Source organism: Coregonus lavaretus, assembly GCF_964263955.1.
Source record: "Coregonus lavaretus genome assembly, contig: HAP1_SCAFFOLD_5451, whole genome shotgun sequence".
Taxonomy (NCBI): domain Eukaryota; kingdom Metazoa; phylum Chordata; class Actinopteri; order Salmoniformes; family Salmonidae; genus Coregonus; species Coregonus lavaretus.
Genome location: NW_028158915.1, coordinates 1 through 23352, shown reverse-complemented (window position 1 = coordinate 23352; position 23352 = coordinate 1). Strand labels below are relative to the sequence as shown.

General features: G+C 41.5%; 1 protein-coding gene across 2 annotated transcripts; it reads left to right on the top strand.

The window, feature by feature from the left end:
* Positions 1 to 6656: 6656 nt before the first annotated feature.
* LOC311123476 (cyclin-K-like) lies at positions 6657 to 18996 on the top strand. Of its 2 annotated transcripts, none has more exons than XM_084197739.1 (10): positions 6657 to 6791; positions 7137 to 7366; positions 9674 to 9755; positions 12080 to 12211; positions 12769 to 12892; positions 13088 to 13145; positions 13390 to 13559; positions 15414 to 15631; positions 15875 to 15977; positions 17867 to 18996. In XM_084197739.1, the coding sequence occupies exons 1-10, from the start codon at positions 6783 to 6785 to the stop codon at positions 18415 to 18417; spliced, it is 1677 nt and encodes a 558-aa protein (XP_084053865.1). In that variant the 5' UTR covers positions 6657 to 6782; the 3' UTR covers positions 18418 to 18996. The 2 variants fall into 2 exon arrangements, with proteins under 2 accessions (XP_084053865.1, XP_084053864.1); XM_084197738.1 differs by having other exon boundaries at positions 6667 to 6791; positions 12769 to 12901.
* The last annotated feature ends 4356 nt before the right edge of the window (positions 18997 to 23352 follow it).

Genomic DNA, 23352 nt, shown 5'->3' with positions numbered 1-23352 from the left:
ATGGGACCAAATACTAAACTGTTGACTACTTTAATACACATACTGTATAAGTGAATTTGTCCCAATACTTTTGGTCTCCTAAAATGGGAGGGACTACATACAAAAAGTGCTGTAATTTCTAAATGGTTCACCCTATATGGATGAAAATACCCTCAAATTAAAGCTGACAGTCTGCACTTTAACTTCATAGTCGTTGTATCATTGCAAAAATCCACCGTGCTGGAGTACAGAGTCAAAACAGCAAAATAATTGTCACTGTCCCAATATTTGTGGCGCTCACAGTAAAGGTTAAATAATTTAACATCATGTGAAAAAGGACACTGAGACAACAAAGAGAGGTCCACTGTAGGGACACATCACAGTTAATATGAATATTGCTCTGGGATTTGCTTATAGTGCCTTATTATGCAGTGTTTAATATTAATAAAGAGGATAGGAGTATATTATTCATGAGCTGATTTACTGTGTACGGAGTGTGTGTGTGTGTGTGTGTGTGTGTGTGTGTGTGTGTGTGTGTGTTTGTGTGTGTGTGTGTGTGTGTGTGTGTGTGTGTGTGTGTGTGTGTGTATCCTACGGCCTGAGTGACAGATTAAGATCTCTTGCTATGGGCAACAAACAACCAGACAAGGCTTGTAACAGTGGCCCCATGGCACACAACGTGACAACTCTTCCCACTGTTAAAAGGCTTTGTCTGAGAAGGGGTTAATAATACATGCAGATTCCAGATTTTTAATTGGGATTAAGTAAATGTTTCAACGCTGTCTGTTCTCTGGGAGTTGACAGAGATAATGGGGAGGTTATTGGGAGCGGATTGCCTCATGTTCTTGGACATAAACTACACACATTAGTTGTGACAGGAGCAATTTATCTCCTTCCTTCAACCAAATACAAAATCAGATGATTTTTTTTTTGACTGAAACTTGAGTGATGGGGAAAATAGTTTTTCACTATTCTAGTCAACTCTGAAATTGCAAACACATTGCCCAATATGGACTGATGTATTAGCCAAATCTATAAACTTGATTGTGCACTGGGCCTAGTTTGTCCCTCGATGAATAACGTGATTTCTGTAATGTCATCAGTAAAAGAGGCAACTAGACAATCCAAAGCAAACCATATACACTACCGTTCAAAGTTTGGGGTCACTTAGAAATGTCCTTGTTTTTTAAATAAAATCTATTATTTTGTCCATTAAAATAACATCAAATTGATCAGAAAAACAGTGTAGACATTGTTAATGTTGTAAATGGCTATTGTAGCTGGAAATGGCTGATTTTTAAGGGAATATCTACATAGGCGTACAGAGGCCCATTATCAGCAACCATCAGTCCTGTGTTCCAATGGCACGTTGTGTTTGCTAATCCAAGTTTATCATTTTAAAAGGCTAATTGATCATTAGAAAACCTTTTTACAATTATGTTAGCACAGCTGAAAAAGCCATATCTCAGACTGGCCAATAAAAATAAAAGATTAAGATGGGCAGTCTGAGATATGGCTTTCTCTTTGCAACTCTGCCTAGAAGATCAACATCCTGGAGTCGCCTCTTCACTGTTGACTTTGAGACTGGTGTTTTGCGGGTACTATTTAATGAAGCTGCCAGTTGAGGACCTGTGAGGCGCCTGTTTCTCAAACTAGACACTCTAATGTATTTGTCCTCTTGCTCAGTTGTGCACCGGGGCCTCCCACTCCTCTTTCTATTCTGGTTAGAGCCAGTTTGCGCTGTTCTGTGAAGGGAGTAGTACACAGTGTTGTACGAGATCTTCAGTTTCTTGGCAATTTCTCGCATGGAATAGCCTTCATTTCTCAGAACAAGAATAGACTGATGAGTTTCAGAAGAAAGTTATTTGTTTCTGGCCATTTTGAGCCTGTAATCGAACCCACAATTGCTGATGCTCCAGATACTCAACTAGTCTCAAGAAGGCCAGTTTTATTGCTCCTTTAATCAGCACAACAGTTTTCAGCAGTGCTAACATAATTGCAAAAGGGTTTTCTAATGATCAATTAGCCTTTTAAAATGATAAACTTGGATTAGCAAACACAACGTGCCATTGGAACACAGGACTGATGGTTGCTGATAATGGGCCTCTGTACGCCTATGTAGATATTCCATTAAAAATCAGCCGTTTCCAGCTACAATAGCCATTTACAACATTAACAATGTCTACACTGTATTTCTGATCAATTTGATGTTATTTTAATGGACAAAAAAATTGCTTTTCTTTCGAAAACAAGGACATTTCTAAGTGACCCCAAACTTTTGAACGGTAGTGTATATTCATCCATTCACCCAGTAGTAAATTAATGAATTGATTCCAGTGGCGATTTTAACATGAAAATATCGATGGGGTAAACTCAATCAAAAAAGCTAATATGCCCCATAACCACTACACACACAAACGTTATAACATTCGGTTATGATCAGTTTACTTCCCATTGTAAAATTCTGCATGGGTCTACAATATTGCTTAATTGTTACAGTATTGGGATGCAGCCAAAACACCGTTCTGAGTGCGTCTGCCTGCCTGTAACCAAGATGCTCCGGTTAAGAATAAAGCAACAAAATGTATTAAGTTACTCCCTCGCTTCATTAAAATTTTTACATTTGAGTCATTTAGCAGATGCTCTTATCCAGAGCGACTTAGTGAGTGCTTCATCTATAGCTCCAGTTCCATGGGTATAACAGTCTGACATCAAACATTAACAACAAGCCACGTCATATAGCTACCTCAAAACAGATGTTAGCCACTGCTTCCATCCACCACCAACCACAGTTGAATCTTTTTTTCCCCAGCTTGCTTTATTTTAATGGATGGCCTTGTGTCAATGTTTAGTGGCTGATGAGCACCGAGACGGTTTATCTCTGCATTTCCTTCATATCGCTAAGTTGATTTGCTAGGAGATAGTCAACATGATAACTTTTCAGCTGGCCGTGGTGAACAATGAAGTTGACACACATCAGTCCAATCAAAGTTACCGGAGAAAAGACGTTGACTTATCTGTGGCCAATGGACCTTGAGCCTCCTTGGACGGGCACTGCCAAACCTAACTCTATGACAGCACCCAAGGGGGCAGAAGCTGCCTGGCCATCAGTGGGCTCTCCCAGTAGGTGCTTGCGGTGTTGTGAGTGACATCACCCTGAGCCAATCACGCGCAAACCAAAGAAGATCAACGATGGCTTCCGTCTGTGCATACTCTGGCTGCCCCTCTGCCACAGAAGGAACTGAGCGAGGCTGAAACAGCTGCATTCTGGAACCGCCTTACTCAAATAAAACAGAGAGGAGTCGAGTGCGCTGCTCATTAACTCAAGCAATGACTTTATTTACATTGTTTGCTAGCTATATAATATTGAGACACGAATGAATGCCAGAATAACATGCAAAACATCTTCTGGAAAGTGGCGGGGCCGTGGCCCAATTGCCCTGAATGACGCATCACCACTGATTGATTTATTAATTTATCCATTCATGAACTCGGACTGACCATTGAGCTCCTCTTACTGAAGTATAATAAGAATTGGGAGACTGCGTCCAAAATGTCCGATCTTTTGTTTTCAAGGTAATCTACTCAGGTTTTATACGCCGATTCATGGACCGTCTATATCCAGGTTGCATCCGGTTATATGGACCAACAGCACATGCGCACTAGCACTCATTGTGCTTTCAAGACAACTGGGAACTCTGAAAAAACGAGGTCAAATCATGACGACAGTGATCGGCAGGTCGGAAAGTCGGAGCTCTAGAAAGACCTTTAAAAAACGATTTTTCCCAGTCAGAGCTCGTTTTTTTCCTGATTTCCCAGTTGTCTTGAACGCATTGAAGTAGGAAGTCAGAGATTTACGAGTTCCCAGTTGTTCTGAACGCTGCATCAGTGGGGAGCAGCGTGAGCAGCGACGACATCATCAATAAACATTCCAGACATTGGATCAGGGGCGGTGTGTTCATTAGGGCGAAATGGGCGACGCACTGCCAAACGGGAAAAGGAAGGGATTTTTTTTCTAATCAATTATATCACGGCAACAGTAGTTATCAGTGTTCTAATCTAGACGTCTGATCTGCCACTAAATGTGCAATCAGGCTAAAGTCGTGCTTCAAATGGCCCCGCCCCTTTTGGGGCGATTTCAGTCAGGTTGAAAATCGCCCCAGAAGTCTCTCATAGACTCTCATGTAAAATCTTTTTTTTTCAAATATCAGAGCTTTCAATACAATCTCTATGGGTTCCGGGAGGGCTTGCACTTACGCGCTTTCGTCATACGTAACATAACCATGAACGTAACTAAGAAAAGAGCGGGTAGCAGCGTCAATCAATTCACGTACTACTGTCAAGATGGCTAGCGTTCAGTGCAACTCGATTGTCTCTTTGAAAGAAGTTCCTTTTTGTCGGCGAACAAATCAAGATAAATTGGCAACGAAACAATTAGGACCTCCCAGACCAAATTTAATAATTCAACAGGTTTCTACTAAAGGGGGAAAGTCCTTCACCCGAGGATTTTCCAAAAATTGGTACGAACGAAAAACCTGGCTAGCAGGCTGCGATGTAGCTAATGCAGTCTTCTGCTACCCCTGCTTACTCTTTCACCCTGAAGGCGGCACGGCAGACAGCACCGCTTGGACAGCGACTGGTGTAACGGACATGCACCATCTTTCAGAAAAGATTAAGAAACATGAGCTGTCAAAGACCCACATGGATAGCTGTTTGAGATTGTCTGCTTTGGGGAGAGTGAACATTGCCACTCAACTGGATGAGGGATACAGGCTAGCTGTCCGCCGCCACAACGATGAGGTTAGCAAGAACCGCCACATCCTCAGCCGGCTAATCCAGTGTGTGAAGTTTTGCGGAGTGTTTGAGTTAGCTTTGCGAGGCAAAGATGAAACTGAGGGATCCACCAACCCTGGTATTTTTCTTGGACTTGTCAACTTTGTGGCACAATTAGATGAGGTGTTTTATGGAAATGCATATTGTTTATGCAGTGTTGAGGAATGTGAAAGAACACCCTTGATTATTTTTACTGTGATAACTTATTTTGCTTTTGTAAGCCAACACTTTTGAGATCAGTCAATAAATGCTTCTGGTATTGACTTATATGCTGCCCCTGTCTTCATGTTGTTGCTGGACATATCTTTTTTAAAATGTGTGTAGGTCACCTAAATCATCAGAAAAATTGCCCCCCTTGAGCCGCCACTGCATTGGATGAATATAACATTTGAATATTTTCGGCTGTGAGTGATGGAAAAAAGTGTCTTATTAGGATTTTTAAAATCTGACTTCTCTATGTGGCCGTCTTGTCTTTCTGGGCCGGGCGTCAGAAAGGAACCCTGGTAGAGGCAAAGATTTGTATAACTAACTCTAGATAGACCACAACCTGTCGTTTCCAATTGGAGTAAATTCTTCATAGTGGGCAGAACAAGCAAGGAGGTGGGCAGAGCCAAGCACGAGCTAGTGAGATCCTAGCGTTGTAGTATTTGTTGCATATTTCCGTTAGGGAACGCATACTCTGTGAAGCGCTTGTGTGCAATAATTTAATTCGCCCTTGCATTCCTTCTAAACAACGCAATTTTAAGAAACTTTGGCAAAGGGTAATGTCTACAAAAAGTCCACTCTGTTTGTTACAGATTCTAGTTTTGGAAACAGAAAACTGTATGGAGATCAAATGTTTCATCGATGAGAAAATTAGCAGAATGTCGACCAAAATCCATCTCGCTCCATCTTCTTCCACTGCCGGCCACTGGGCTTCCTCTCATCACCAAATTTGGTAATGAGGGAAACGCCAACCGGATAATTCACATTCATACAATTCAATTTCAATTTAAGCGCTTTATTGGCATGGGAAACAGACGTTTACATTGCCAAAGCAAGTGAAATAGATAACAAACCAAAGTGAAATAAACAATTAAAAAGTTAACAGTAAACATTAGACTCACAAAAGTTCCAAAAGAATAAAGACATTTCAAATGTTATATAATGGCAGGGTTGTGGGTTCGATTCCCACGGGGGGCCAGTATAAAAAAATATGTATTCACTAACTGTAAGTCGCTCTGGATAAGAGCGTCTGCTAAATGACTAAAATGTAAATGTATTATGTGCAAATAGTTAAAGTACAAAAGGTGTTTGTTCTTCACTGGTTGCCCTTTTCTTGTGGCAATAGGTCACAAATCGTGCTGCTGTGATGGCACAGTGTGGTATTTCACCCAATAGATATGGGAGTTTATCAAAATTGGGTTTGTTTTCTAATTCTTTGTGGGTCTGTGTAATCTGAGGGAAATATTTGTCTCTAATATGGTCATACATTAGGCAGGAGGTTAGGAAGTGCAGCTCAGTTTCCACCTCATTTTGTGGGCGGCCTTTCTCAATAGCAAGGCTATGCTCACTGAGTCTGTCTCTGTATATAGTCAAAGATTTCCATAAGTTTGGGTCAGTCACAGTGGTCAGGTATTCTGCCACTGTCTACTCTCTGTTTAGGGCAAAATAGCATTCTAGTTTGCTCAGATGTTTTGTTAATTCTTTCCAATGTGTCAAGTAATTCTCTTTTTGTTTTCTCATGATTTGGTACATCCGGTGAAATATCTGTGGTGGAGTCATCAACATTAGTAGTTCTCTGTCGCCCTCTAGTGGATCATTTTGTCCAAAGCGCGACTGCGCACGCATACAACCCCCGCACCGGCTTCTGACGTAAAACAAAATGGCGGCGCCCATGTTACGATGGGGACCGTTTTCGATGACTAATTCAATATAAATTTAAAACGAGTTAATCGATTGTTGGTAGTGTTACTCATTATTAAGTCTACATGATAAAGGTAATCGTCATTCTTTTCTGATTTTAGACCATGTACTTTCGAAATGCGTGTGTTTTGGATTAGTTCTAAAGTCATTAGCTAGCTAACGTTAGCCTCTCGAGGGAGTGCTAAAGTTAGTTTAGCAAGTTAACTTAGCTAACGTTAGCAACCTCGGCCTGAAAGCTAGTAAGCTAGCTAGAATGATACAGGTAAACATCTTTCTAGCTAGCTTACAACACTATATGTTTGTGATATGTTTCGTTTTTATAACTCTAGCTAGCTTACTAGCTACACTATTTCTTCATCCAAGATGACAATACACCATTCATTCATGCTGTGAATCATCCCTTCCTCCTCTGTTGCCAGTCTTCTAGTTCAGCGGCTCCATCATCCTCCTCTCTTCACCAGATGAAGGAAAACAACCACCCCTCCAGTGGTCAGGCCTTCCTGGACCATATCAAGCCATGCTGGTACTGGGACAAAAAGGACCTGGCCCACACCCCGTCCCAGTCCGAGGGCCTGGACCCGGCAACAGAGGCCCGGTACCGCAGGGAGGGGGCCCGGTTCATATTTGATGTGGGGACCAGACTCGGACTGTATCCTTTTACACACCAGATATAGGAAAGTCCTATATATAGGGGCAGTGGTCAGTGACATCACTATATAACCATACATGAGGAATATGATAAATATTTCCAATTGTATATATATATATAGTACCAGTCAAAAGTTTGGATACACCTACTCGTTCAAGGGTTTTTCTTTAGTTTTACTATTTTCTACATTGTAGAATAATAGTGAAGACATCAAAACTATGAAATAACACATATGGAATCTTGTAGAAACCCAAAAAGTTTTAAACAAATCAAAATATATTTTATATTTGAGATTCTTCAAAGTAGCCACCCTTTGCCTTGATGACAACTTTGCACACTCTTGGCATTCTCTCAACCAACTTCATGAGGAATGCTTTTCAAACAGTCTTGAAGGAGTTCCCACATATGCTGAGCACTTGTTGCCTGCTTTTGCTTCACTCTGCAGTCCGACACATCCCAAACCATCTCAATTGGGTTGAGGTCGGGTGATTTTGGAGGCCAGGTCATCTGATGCAGCAGTCCATCACTCTCCTTTTTGGTCAAATAGCCCTTACACAGCCTGGAGGTGTGTTGGGTCATTGTCCTGTTGAAAAACAAATGATAGTCCCACTAAGCCCAAACCAGATGGGATGGCGTATCGTTGCAGAATGGTGTGGTAGCCATGCTGGTTAAGTGTGCCTTGAATTCTAAATAAATCACAGACAGTGTCACCAGCAAAGCACCCCCACACCATAACACCACCTCCTCTATGCTTTACAGTGGGAAATACATGTGCGGTGATCATCCGTTCACCCACACCACGTCTCACAAAGACCAAAAATCTCAAATTTGGAGTCAAGGACAAACTTCCACCGGTCTAATGTCCATTGCTCGTGTTTCTTGGCCCTAGCAGGTCTCTTCTTCTTATTGGTGTCCTTTAGTAGTGGTTTCTTTGCAGCAATTCAACCATGAAGACCTGATTCACACAGTCTCTGAACAGTTGATGTTGAGATGTGTCTGTTACTTGAACTCTGTGAAGCATTTACTTGGGCTGCAATTTCTGAGGCTGGTAACTCTAATGAACTTATCCTCTGCAGCAGAGGTAACTCTGGGTCTTCCATTCCTGTGGCGGTCCTCATGAGATCCAGTTTCATCATAGCGCTTGATGGTTTTTGCAACTGCACTTGAAGAAACTTTAAAAGTTCTTGAAATGTTCCATATTGACTGACCTTCATGTCTTAAAGTAATGATGGACTGTCGTTTCTCTTTGCTTATTTGAGCTGTTCTTGCCATAATATGGAATTGGTCTTTTACCAAGTAGGGCTATCTTCTGTATACCAACCCTACCTTGTCACAACACAACTGATTGGCTCAAACGCATTAAGAAGGAAAGACATTCCACAAATTAACTTTTAAGAAAGCACACCTGTTAATTGAAATGCATTCCAGTTGACTACCTCATGAAGCTGGTTGAGAGAATGCCAAGAGTGTGCAAAGCTGTCATCAACGCAAAGGGTGGCTATTTGAAGAATCTAAAATATATTTGTTGAAATACTTTTTTGGTTACTACATAATTCCATATGTGTTATTTCATAGTTTTGATGTCTTCACTACTATTGTACAATGTAGAAAATAGTAAAAATAAAGAAAAACCCTTGAATGAGTAGGTGTGTCCAAACTTTTGACTGGTAGTGAATATATGTGTGTGTGTGTGTACTGAGTGTACAAAACATTAAGGACACCTTCCTAATATTTAGTTGCACCCCCACTTTTGCCATCAGAGCAGCCTCAATTCATCGGGCCACAGGGATGCTGGCCCATGTTGACTCCAATGCTTCCCACAGTTGTGTCAAGTTGGCTGGATGTCCTTTGGGTGGTGGACCACTCTTGATATACACAGGAAACTGCTGAGTGTCAAAAACCCAGCAGCGTTGCAGTTCTTGACACAAACCGGTGCGCCTGGCACCTACTACCATACCCCGTTCAAAGGCACTTAAATCTTTTGTCTTGCCCATTCACCCTCTGAATGGCACACATACACAATCCATGTCTCAATTGTCTCAAGGCTTAAAAATCATTAATTAACCTGTTTCCTCCCCTTCATCTACACTGATTGAAGTGGATATAACAAGTGACATCAATAAGGGATCATAGCTTTCACCTGGTCAGGCTATGTCATGGAAAGACCAGGTGTCTTTAATTTTTTGTACACTCAGTGTATATTCAATTAGGGTATTTTTTTTTTTAGTTTTGACATTTTAGAACTATAAAAAACGGTTTCAAGTCAAACTCCTCATTTGTTGAATTTAACCTGAACTCTGTCATCAGACATTATGACACCCTGGCAACAGGTATCATATACTTCCACCGCTTCTACATGTTTCACTCCTTCAAACAGTTCCCCAGATATGTGAGTATAGCCATTGCATTACTGGTGTCAGTATGCATAAGGCATTTCTGCAGTGTTCATTAGTACTACATCATTTAGCAGACACACTTATCCAGACACACTTATCCAGACACACTTATCCAGACACACTTATCCAAAGCGACTTTGCAATGCTACACTTGTGCAATACTTGCCTTCACGAATCAGAATAATTGTACACGGTCGTGTTGTCAACTTTTTAATCTCAGTGGTGCATACCTAGAGGTACTGTCTAATGTGCTGGTATTTAAATGGTATTAAATGGTGTGTGAGACTTGTGTACAGTGCCTTCAGAGAGTATTCACACCCCTAGACTTTTTCCACATTTTGTTGTCTTACAGCCTGAATTTAAAATTGATTTCATTTAGATTTTGGGTCACTGGCTTACACACAATACCCCATAATGTCAAAGTTGAGTTATGTTTTTAGACATTTTTACAAATTCATTAAAAATGAAACGTCTTAAGTCAATAAGTATTCAACGCCTTTGTTATGGCAAGCTTAAATAGGTTCAGGAGTAAAAACGTGCTTAACAAGTCACATAATAAGTTGCATGGACTCTCACTCTGTGTACAATAATAGCGTTTAACCCCACACATACAATTATCTGTAAGGTCTCTCAGTCGTGCAGTGAATTTCAACCACAAACACCAGGGAGGTTTTCCAATGCCTCGCAAAGAACGGCAGACATTGAATATCCCTTTGAGCATGGTGAAGTTATTAATTACACTTTGGATGCTGTATCAATACACCCAGTCACTACAAAGATACAGGCGTCCTTTCTAACTCTGTTGCCGATGGCGACTTTAAAACAGTTACAGAGTTGAATGGCTGTGATAGGAGAACATTGAGGATGGATCAACAACATTGTAGTTACTCCACAATACTAACCTAATTGACAGAGTGAAAAGAAGGAAACCTGTACATCATTTTAAAAAAATCCAAAACATTCATCCTGTTTGCAACAAGGCACTAAAGTAATACTGCAAAAAGTGTGGCAAAGCAATTAAAGTTGCACTATGCAGCAATCGCTCCGCCATTTCCTGGTTGCTAAAACTCTTAATAGTTCCCCTAATTTCAGTTTATGTGACAAAATAAGCTAGTATAGTATAGAGAATCATTGTACCATCTAAACCGCTGGGAAATATATTGTCCATAAACAAAAAATATTGTATTTTCAGCTGTTTGAAACTGGTGTACAAAACCGAAAGTAAAAGACGCAAAATCAAAACTTAGGAACGGGAAGCATAGAAATAGCACACATAGAACAGATCTACCGCTTCTTAGACTGGCTTTCAAGTAGAATAATACATCTATAACTCACATTTCTATGTGAATTTGGTCGGGTCTCCTAAAAAGTTACATATTGCCACTTTAACTTTTTGTCCTGAATAGAAAGTGTTATGTTTGGAGCAAATCCAATACAACACATTACTGAGTACCACTCTCCATATTTTCTAGCATAGTGGTGGCTGCATCATGTTATGGGTATGCTTGTCATCGTTAAGGACTGGGGAGTTTTTCAGGATATAAATAAATGGAATGGAGCTAAGCATTGGCAAAATCCTAGAGGAAAACCTGGTTCAGTCTGCTTTCCACCAGACATTGTGAGATGAATTCACCTTTCAGCAGGACAATAACCTTAAACACAAGGCCAAATATACACTGGAGTTGCTTACCAAGACGACATTTAAATGTTCCTGAGTGGCCTAGTTACCGTTTCGACCTAAATCGCCTTGAATATTAATGGCAAGACTTGAAAATAATACTATATAATAATAGGAATACCTGGGATAGTATAAAAGTAATCCTTCTATCCCCCCAATGAAAAAAAATGAAAAAAAGTAAAGTGGTTGTCCCACTGGCTATCATAAGGTGAATGCACCAATTTGTAAGTCGCTCTGGATAAGAGCGTCTGCTAAATGACGTAAATGTAAAATGGATGTTTGGCAATGATCAACAACCAACTTGACAGAGCTTGTGCAATTGTGCAAATATTGTACAATCCAGGTGTGCAAAGCTCTTAGAGACTTACCCAGAAAGACTCACAGCTGTAATCACTGACAAAGGTGATTCTAACATGTATTGACTCGGGTGTGAATACTTATGTAAATTAGATATTTCTGTATTTCATTTTCAATACATTTGCTAAAATGTCTAAAATCATGTTTTCACTTTCTCATGATGGGGTATTGTGTGTAGATGGAAAACATATATTTAATCAATTTTGAATTCAGGCTGTAACACAACAAAATGTGGAATAAGTCAAGGGGTGTGAACACTTTCTGAAGGAACTATGTCTCCAGGTGACCGGTGCGTGTTGTCTCTTCCTGGCTGGGAAAGTGGAGGAGACTCCTAAGAAATGTAAAGACATCATCAAGACGGCTCGCAGCTTACTGAACGACGTACAGTTTGCCCAGTTTGGAGACGACCCAAAAGTGAGAGATATCTTACTTCATTTACTTCTCCTTCTTCTGTTTTTAGGTACAGTGAAGTCCTGCTGGTACCCTTTTCACACGTGCTGACCCAAACCAAACTGTGCTGGCTTGATAATATGCTTTTCTTTTCACATTGTCCTTCAGCACAGTTCCAACCATGCATAAATATGGCAGCCCCCATGTACTTAACACAAATGCCTCATTTGTGACGTTTGTCATATTATACAGTGCTCTCCATTAGGCTTTTTTTTTTGTATCGGCATTAGCACAGTAAACTTGATCCCAATTAGCTCCAAGATGGCGGCAATTTGAAAAAAACGAAAAAGTAGATTGTGCCGATTTATTGGCACATTGAACCATGTTGCGCGCCATAGTTTAAAAACTCTCTGGGTAGTGCCAAAACAATTACGTCATATCTGAATTCCTCCATATGCACCTTCACGATTATGGTGAATGCTTAACCAGGCCAGCTCAGTACAGCTTGATTGTGTAGTAGTGTGAAAAGCCCTTGTGTTTTCCTTACTTTACGCTCTTGTGTTTCCTGGGATGTGTCGTAGGATTTCCGCCATCAACAGGAAGAGGTGATGGTGCTAGAGAGGATTCTGCTACAGACGATCAAGTTTGACCTGCAGGTGGAGCACCCTTACATGTTCCTCCTGAGATACGCCAAGCAGCTCAAAGGTCTGAAAGGTGGCGTTTCCATCTTAGTTTGACTTCATTCCTAACTCTTCATTCCTAACTCTTCATTTCTAACTCTTCAATTCCAACCCTTCAATTCCAACCCTTCATTTCCAACCCTTCATTTCCAACCCTTCATTTCCAACCCTTCATGTCTAACTTAATTTCCAACGGTCCTTTTTTTTTTTTCCGTTCTAGGTGACAAAACCAAAGTTCAGAAGCTGGTGCAGATGGCATGGACCTTCGTCAACGACAGGTGGGCGAAACATAACACAGTAGTTAGGACTCCTATTCTCCTGATTTACAGTCTGACCTGAAGGCTTGAATGTTAATAATGTTACAGGTCTCCTATTTATATTCCTGTGTCCTGTCATATAGTGCCTCACCTTACAGTAGTTGGTTCTCACCTTCTCTCATCTTACTGTATTCATTGAGTAGTATTATAGGACTGTATTTGCCTCCACATCTAAACGGTTCTCTCTGTTCCTACCTCTGTCCAGTCTGTGCACCATGCTGTCCCTGCAGTGGGAACCAGAGATCATAGCAGTAGCAGTCATGTACCTGGCTGGACGGCTGTGTAAGTTTGACATCCAGGAGTGGACGTCCAAGCAGTCTTCACGGCGATGGTGGGAGCAGTTTGTCCAGGACGTCCCTGTGGAGCTGCTGGAAGGTATAGAAAGGAAGGCTCTGAGAGGATCTAGTGCCATATGTAATGCTGAATATACAGTACCAGTCAAACGTTTGGACACACCTACTCATTCCAGGGTTTTTCTTTATTTTTACTATTTTCTATATTGTAGAATAATAGTGAAGACATCAAAACTATGAAATAACGCATATGGAATCATGTAGTGACCAAAAGAGTGTTAAACAAATCAAAATATATTTTATATTTGAGATTCTTCAAAGTAAAAAAAAAAAAAAAAAAAAAAGTAGCCACCCTTTGCCTTGATGACAGCTTTGCACACTTTTGGCATTCTCTCAACCAGCTTCATGAGGTTGTCACCTGGAATGCATTTCAATTAACAGGTGTGCCTTGTTAAAAGTTAATTTGTGGAATTTCTTTCCTTCTTAATGCGTTTGAGCCAATCAGTTGTGTTGTGACAAGGTATACAGAAGATAGCCCTATTTGGTAAAAGACCAAGTCCATATTATGGCAAGAACAGCTCAAATAAGCAAAGAGAAATGACAGTCCATCATTACTATGAACGTTTCTTCAAGTGCAGTTGCAAAAACAATCAAGCGCTATGATGAAACTGGCTCTCATGAGGACCGCCATAGGAAAGGAAGACCCAGAGTTACTTCTGCTGCAGAGGATAAGTTCATTAGAGTTACCAGCCTCAGAAATTGCAGCCCAAATAAATGCTTCACGGAGTTCAAGTAACAGACACATCTCAACATCAACTGTTCAGAGGAGACTGTGTGAATCAGGCCTTCATGGTCAAATTGCTACAAAGAAACAACTACTAAAGGACACCAGTAAGAAGAAGAGACTTGCTTGGGCCAAGAAACACGAGCAATGGACATTAGACTGGTGGAAATCTGTCATTTGGTCTGATGAGTCCAAATTTGAGGTTTTTAGTTCCAACCGCTGTGTCTTTGTGAGACGCAGAGTAGGTGAACGGATGATCTGCGCATGTGCGGTTCCCACCGTGAAGCATGGAGGAGGAGGAGTGATGGTGTGGGGGTGCTTTGCTGGTGACACTGTCTGTGATTTATTTAGAATTCAAGGCACACTTAACCAGCATGGCTACCACAGCATTCTGCAGCGATACGCCATTCCATCTGGTTTGCGCTTAGTGGGACTATCATGTGTTTTTCAACAGGACAATGACCCAGCACACCTCCAGGCTGTGTAAGGGCTATTTGACCAATAAGGAGAGTGATGGAGTGCTGCATCAGATGACCTGGCCTCCAAAATCACTCGACCTCAACCCAATTGAGATGGTTTGGGATGAATTGGACCGCAGAGTGAAGGAAAAGCAGCCAATAAGTGCTCAGCAAGACTGTTGGAAAAGCATTCCAGGTGAAGCTGGTTGAGAGAATGCCAAGCGTGTGCAAAGCTGTCATCAAGGCAAAGGGTGGCTACTTTGAAGAATCTAACATCTAAAATATATTTTGATTTGTTTAACACTTTTTTGGGTTACTACATGATTCTATATGTGTTATTTCACAGTTTTGATGTCTTCACTATTATTCTACAATGTAGAAAATAGTAAAAATAAAGAAAAACCCTTGAACGAGTAGGTGTGTCCAACCTTTCTGGACCTGCCTTCCGACGTTGTGTGGTAGAGAAGTTAATGTTCTTAGTGTAAAAACCTTTATTTGTAATGTAAGAATTTCTGTTTTTTCTTTCTACTCATAGGGCTGATTCCTAAATTGACATCTGTTCCAAAAACTAAGCAAATCGCTTATTGACATGATTTATGCAACATGTCCAGTGTGTAGCATATTTATTAAGTTAGGATTCGGCCCAGGATTGTCCCTGTCTGTCACTTGCCTAACCTCCCCTCTCTCTTCCCAGACATCTGTCACCAGATCCTGGACCTGTACTCCCAGGGGAAGACTCCTATCCCCCCGGGTCTGGAGCAGGAGACCAAGCAGAGAGGTCCACCCCAGTCCCCGGTCCCTGCCCCTCCTCCAGGCCCAGCACCTCCACAGGGCCAGCCTCCAGCGGGTGCCCCACCGCCCCCTCCACCTAAGAAGAACTCACCCCAGGGCAGCCCACTTAAACGCACACATGTGAGTGATGTATGCCTGACTGCATTGTCCCTGGATGTTTCAGCTCAGCTGGTGATAAAAATAAGTCCACTTTCCATGGCTAAAAGTGACAGTTCAACCACCCCGACATCATAGTTTCTCTATAGTTCTGTAGTAGCTTACCATACCTAAAGTGCTCAGAGGTCAAACTTGGTGCTTGTATTGTGTGCCTGCTTTAAGCAGCAGGGTATGTGAGTGACTGTATCTCTCTTTTTGTCTTCTCAGAGCTCTCCGAAAGAGGAACCTAAACCACCAGAACAAGTGGGTTCTAAGATTCCACGGTTGGAGAGCCCTATGCCCCCCCTGCCCACTTCACAACCCCCTCCTGGTGAGTGTCTCTTGGGTCGTTCCACCTCAAAAAGCACAAGAAAGAGTATTTCGACACCCACCGTCTCAGATTGTTCTGAAATCGTTTCTGTAATTAGTAACCGATACAATTAGCATTCCTGAAACATTGTTGAACTATAATTTGATCACTGAGAAATTAAGCTAATTGATTGCACCCAATCTGGCCATTTTAATTTATAGGATTCAGATCATATTCAATAAATACTATATATTTCCCAATGTCTGATTTGGAACAAACTTCTTCCTACCAATGAGTAAGACATGAGAAATCCCCCCAAGAATTATCCACACCCCATGCCAATCCCACCCCAACAACCAGTATCAGTTCTCTATGTTTGACAAGTAGTATGAAGCTGCGGCTTGGAGTATTGCTTCTCCATACTATGTAATGTATTCCCTGTGAATCTGGTGATGTTTTTTTCCCCCTGTTCAGTGAAATTAGTCATTGAAGTCACTTGCATTATTTACCTTAAGTAGTGTGGAAGTACCATGTTTTGACCACTAGATGCCGCTGTTCCTGCTTCACCGCCATGCTCTTTTATCCATTTTGCTGGACGCTTGTGTTTATTAAATAGACCACAACATTTCCTTCGCAACTTTGGGTAGAAAACCAATAGATTTGGCTCATGATGAAAATAAATTGTGTGGTCATCTCCGAAGTTCAAGCCAGTCCTCCGTGAAAGCAATTCAGTATGATAAATAATGCAAGCGACTTCAATGACTAATTTCTCTGAACAGGGGAAAAAAGCCATTAGACTACAAACATAGAGAACTGATACTGTATGCTGGTTGTTGGGGTGGGATTGGCATGGGGTATTGGGGGCCCGTGGGTGAATGTATTGTCTTACTCATTGGAAGGAAGAAGTTTGGTCCAAATCAGATGTTGAGTACTTTATTTATTGAACATTATCTGAATACTATAAATAAAAATTGGTGCAATCAATAAACTTAATTTCTCAGAGATAAAATTACAGTTCAACAAAATAATGTTTCAGGAATGCGAATCTTAGCTGTTTCTAACAACAGAAACAATTTCAGAACTACCTGAGATGGCGGGTGTCATGGTTTGCTGAAATGACCTGGAATGACTCTTACTGCTCAGTAGTTTGCTCATTATATGCATAACATCAGTAGCTACTGATCATCTTTATCTAATCAGAGAGAAAAGGTCAGTTGTCATACGATGGAGGATGTGGCATCTTTATGTTGTGTGTTTAATGAAAGACAGTTTTATTGAGGGGTCAGGACTTTCTGTGAGGGCAGCTTAGAAAGCACAACAGGCGTCCCAATCTCTAGGTCTTCTTAGAATCCCGATTACATAACTAACTAGGGGCGGCAGGTAGCTTAGTGGGTAAGAGCGTTGTGCCAGTAACCGAAAGGTCGCTGGTTCTAATCCCCGAGCCGACTAGGTGAAAAATCTGTCGATGTGCCCTTGAGCAAGGCACTTAACCCTAATTGCTCCTGTAAGTCGCTCTGGATAAGAGCGTCTGCTAAATGACCAAAAATAAAATAAATAAAAATAAATAAACTTCCCCCAGGCCAGTCAGAACAGTCCACCCCCTACTGCCCTGCCCTCTCAGACATTTACATTTTTTACATTTACATAATTTAGCAGACGCTCTTATCCAGAGCGACTTACAGATCAGTAATCAGACCAATCTGATTTCTGTTTCAACTTCTGAACGAGTACTACACAGGGAGTGTATAGTCTAGACTGGGAATACTAGGAATCCCTGTCTGGGTAGAAGAGTTTTTAAAGTGACAGTTGACTTCAAACGTTTGGTCTTGTTGAACAGGAATTGAAACCTATGATCAGGGTTGTTTGTTTATTGGAGTTATATTATTTCTCTCTCTCTCTCTTCCCCTCAGATCGTAAAGCTCCCCCAGTCCCTCCTGAAGCAGAGCCAGCCGTGGGGAGTGAACCTGTTCCCCCTCCCCCATCTCACGCTCCACCCCCCCACCAGCCCCCTCCCCTGCCCCACCGCCCCCCTCCTCCTCCTCCCTCTAGCTACATCATGGGCATGTCCACCTCTAGCTCCTACATGTCAGGGGAAGGCTTCCAGAGCCTTCAGTCTATAATGAAGACAGGGGAACCCTCCTACGCCCCCATGCCCCCCAACTACGGTCCCCCCATGCCCTATCACCCTCACGTTTACCCCAACGCCCCACCCCCTGGCCCCCCACCCAGCGTCTACCCACCCCCCAACCTGCCCCCTCCCTCCCCAGCATACCCTCCACCAGGCTACAACCACAGCTACCCTGAGTACCCCCCTCCGCCTCCACGCATGCCCCCAGGACACGGGGTGCCCCCTCCAGGGATGGGCATGCCTCCTGGGGTGTACCCCCTGCCACCAGGCCAGCCCCAGGTGCCCCTGCCACCCCCTGGCATGCCCATGAATCACGGGGGATGGATGAGATGAAAGGAGGAGAAGTAGAGGAAAGAGCGAGGGAGAGGAAAGAGGAAAATGAAAGCGAGAGAAGTAGAGGAATGTCTGATGCTAGCAGTCCACTCCCTGTTGTCAGTCCTGGGTCCTGTTCATTAGGCAGCAAACAGAAGAAAACTATCTGAACTTGTCCAATAAGAAATACTCCTTTTCGCTTTCTGTTGCAAAACAGTTTGGTACAGTGTGTCCTAATGAGTACGACTCCGGAGTCCACTGGAGATCTAAATAAACAAAGGATAGCACCTAGCAGAGCGATCTGTTATTCTACATTGTCTTAGCGGCGTTGTGGAATCCCAGACATGAAAAGGTTATGACCCCTGGAATCTGAACATCCATTCTGTAGCACAGAGATTTTATCAGTTCCACATTCCAAAAGGTTCCTTTTGAGAAAAGACGAGGCAGATGATATTGAATTCTTAACATGGTTGAACATATTTTGAAATGCATTGAAAGGAAATACAATTTATATTTAGACTGAAGGGCTGGTTGATGCTACCAAAAGCCTGTTTGTTTTTGCTTACATTTTTAGTCTGAAAATAAAATATTTTCACTAATCAGGACTGTGATAACTTTACCTTGTGTGTGGAAAACAAAGTTGGGTTTATCGCAGAAAATACCAAACATATTTTTGTCCCTTATTATTCAAATGTAGCTGCGTGATTATTGGTTAATCTGTCAAATGTATTGGACTGGCTGTAACCTGTATAATTACAGTAATAGCACTTCAACTGTTACTTGTAGTAGTCACGAACAGGAAGACATTCGGGTCGCCCATATCTGAACAGCAGGTTGATAGAACACTGGACAGGCAGGGGTGTGTTTGTACATGATGATAAACTGTATCTTTTTAGCCCGCTTATATCCATAGTGCCTTAGTAAGGCTTTACTTTAACAGACTATTTCCTGCTACACACAAACACATACTTTTTATGTCTCTTAGGCCCTTGGGATAATAAAAAAAAAAAACATGTGTCCTACTTTGAAACGATTGTTGTTTGTGCAGTGTTATTAGTCTAACCAGAGTTATTATACTGCCATGACTCGTTCCTCAACCCTGCTAACTGAAGCTAGTGTTGAATGTTATGCTGATGTGTGTTAGGAACAGTTTTCAGTTTGGGTCTATTCACTAGGAAGGAGCCAAGCGGAATGGGGAGGGACCTACCTGAATTTGTCCAATAGAAACTCTTGTTTCCGTTGCAAAATTTTTTTGGACTAACGATTACACCCCAGGTGAAGTTCAGACTGTCTGCTTCTCAGGTCCTGACCTCAGGAACAATCAGCTTAACTGTTTCGTCAGTTCGTGACCCCCACCCCTCCCCCAAACTACACCTTCACTGACCAGTGGCTTAAACTGTACCCACTGTATCTGTGTCCACTTTGAATGTTTTCCCCAATACTGTCAGTCCCATTCCGTTAATCCACTTTGAAATGTTACATTTCTCAGGAAAGTACAGTACAGTGATCATTCACTATATATACCAGCAGAGGACAGGTTTGCTCAAGTTCTGAATTCCTGTCAACCTTCAGTATGGAAGGGTTCGTATTGTACTGTATGTGTTGTTTAGTGTTTATCAGTGGGCTCAAGTCAGCATTTCCTCACAGATTAATTCAGAGAAGACACAGAATTACAAAGAAAGTAATCACTTGTTTATTTTTTCTCTCAAAAATCATCTAAAAGTGGCCTAGTTCAATTATTATTTCTTTTTTTTTTTAACTATCACCTACAAATATTTGTCTGATCTCAGCGAAATTCATGAGAAAAAAAAACATATTTTACAGTCATGCTAGTTGCTACAGGAATAGTTTGCATTAACACTGTAGGTCCCTGTCCCAAATGGCTCCCTATTCCCTATATAGCACACTACTTTTGACCAGGGTCAGCACAAGGCCGTGGTCAAAAGTAGTGCACTAGGGAATATGGTGCAATTTCAGATGCAGACTAGGATCACGGATCATCATGGCTTCTAGTTTAGCACATATATACAGAATAAAAAAATACAACAAAGTTCAAAACACAGGTTCCAACTCAACATCTCATGCAGAGAAAAATGTAGCACAGCTCAAATCAAAATGGCAGACTGAAAAATATGACAAGTCATCGCATCATGGCTTCAAATCAGTTGTTCCAACAACAAAAAAAGGACACTATACTTTGATTTTCTTTTTTCTTGTAGTAGACCCTATTAGAGAGAACAGAGGAGAACGAACCGTAAGAATGAACGGTCGGAAGCCTCAATCATGTTCTAATTTGGAACAACTAATACTAGAGCCAGGAGAGCTTGAGCTGTCAATCATTACCAATTGCCCAATCAAAAGACCTGGATACCAATCATATAATCTCCTGATAGGTTGAAATCTTAAACTGGCCAATCACATGACAGCCCGATTATTGGATAGCTCTCCCATCTTTATCTAAACACCTGGCAATAAATAGCCTTGAACAGTTTGATCATAACAGTACTTATTTAATCTGACATCATCAAGGTACAGTGAGGGGAAGAAAGTATTTGATCCCTTGCTGATTTGGTACGTTTGCCCACTGACAAAGAAATGATCTGTCTATAATTTTAATGGTAGGTTTATTTGAACAGTGAGAGAATGAATAACAACAAAGAAATCCAGAAAAACGCATGTCAATAATGTTATAAATTGATTTGCATTTTAATGAAATAAGTATTAGACCCCCTCTCAATCAGAAAGATTTCTGGCTCCCAGGTGTCTTTTATACAGGTAACGAGCTGAGATTAGGAGCACACTCTTAAAGGGAGTGCTCCTAATCTCAGCTTGTTACCTGTATAAAAGACACCTGTCCACAGAAGCAATCAGATTCCAAACTCAATCAATCAGATTCCAAACTCTCCACCATGGCCAAGACCAAAGAGCTCTCCAAGGATGTCAGGGCCAAGATTGTAGACCTACACAAGGCTGGAATGGGCTACAAAACCATCGCCAAGCAGCTTGGTGAGAAGGTGACAACAGTTGGTGTGATTATTCGCAAATGGAAGAAACACAAAATAACTGTCAATCTCCCTCGGCCTGGGGCTCCATGCAAGATCTCACCTTGTGGAGTTGCAATGATCATGAGAACGGTGAGGAATCAGCCCAGAACTACACGGGAGGATCTTGTCAATGATCTCAAGGCAGCTGGGACCATAATCACCAAGAAAACAATTGGTAACACACTACGTCGTGAAGGACTGAAATCCTGCAGCGCCCGCAAGGTCCCCCTGCTCAAGAAAGCACATATACAGGCCCGTATGAAGTTTACCAATGAACATCTGAATGATTCAGAGGAGAACTGGGTGAAAGTGTTGTGTTCAGATGAGACCAAAATTGAGCTCTTTGGCATCAACTCAACTCGCCGTGTTTGGAGGAGGAGGAATGCTGCCTATGACCCCAAGAACACCATCCCCACCATCGAACATGGAGGTGGAAACATTATGCTTTGGGGGTGTTTTTCTGCTAAGGGAACAGGACAACTTCACCGCATCAAAGGGACGATGGACGGGGCCATGTACCGTCAAATCTTGGGTGAGAACCTCCTTCCCTCAGCCAGGGCATTGAAAATGGGTCGTGGATGGGTATTCCAGCATGACAATGACCCAAAACACACGGCCAAGGCAACAAAGGAGTGGCTCAAGAAGAAGCACATTAAGGACCTGGAGTGGCCTAGCCAGTCTCCAGACCTTAATCCCATAGAAAATATGTGGAGGGAGCTGAAGGTTCGAGTTGCCAAACGTCAGCCTCGAAACCTTAATGACTTGGAGAAGATGTGGGACAAAATCCCTCCTGAGATGTGTGCAAACCTGGTGGCCAACTACAAGAAATGTCTGACCTCTGTGATTGCCAACAAGGGTTTTGCCACCAAGTACTAAGTCATGTTTTGCAAAGGGGTCAAATACCTATTTCCCTCATTAAAATGCAAATCAATTTATAACATTTTTGACATGCGTTTTTCTGGATTTTTTTGTTGTTATTCTGTCTCTCACTGTTCAAATAAACCTACCATTAAAATTATAGACTGATCATTTCTTTGTCAGTGGGCAAACGTACAAAATCAGCAGGGGATCAAATACTTTTTTCCCTCACTGTATAACTTGTTAAAACGTAGCTGTATCGAAAAACATCTAAGGGAAGACTTGCTCTTTCTCACACTCCAACAGAAATAATATTCTACAAAACATGCAAAGTCCACTGCTGAAACTCATCTGCTGTATTCACCATGGCTAAAACACTTATTCATATTATGCAAATTAAAATGAAAACCATTCAATTTATTTGACAACTTTCTTAGCTTTCAATTACAATACTGTGTTGTACAGTAGTTTGATTAGCGCAATAGTTATTGATGACCAAACATAGCCAAATTAGTTTGATCTTCCCTTTATGACAGTAGCATAAAAGCCTTCCAAGTTTCAGAGAACATTTCTGAAACCTTCTGTCATGGAGATTTCTGAAATATTATTATTTCATATAAAATGAATGCAGAAAATGTGTTCAGCAGTCGCCAACCCTGTGGTAACCAGGTGTCATCAGTACGTTACAGAGAACTACAGTATACACAGGCAGTCTGACCAACGTCAAGAAAGAATCACCACTATATCCATTCGGTCTTCACTGAGTCACAGAAGAGTCACAGGGTCGTGGTAAATGTCTTGTTATTTCCCAACCTGAGAAACATGATTGTCTTAGAGCATGCACAACCTTGTACATTTTAGTAAAAAATAATTAATTGGCTGAGACGGTTTAGATTCAAAATGGCCTTGAACGTTTGCAGAGCAGATAAAGTAATCATTTGTTTCAACGAACTACAGTAAAAAGATGAGTGGTTACCATAGAAAGAACCCTGTTTAAGGTTCAGTTGTGTGCTTCTGTAAAACATAAAACCCACAAAACAGTTTTTAACACGCT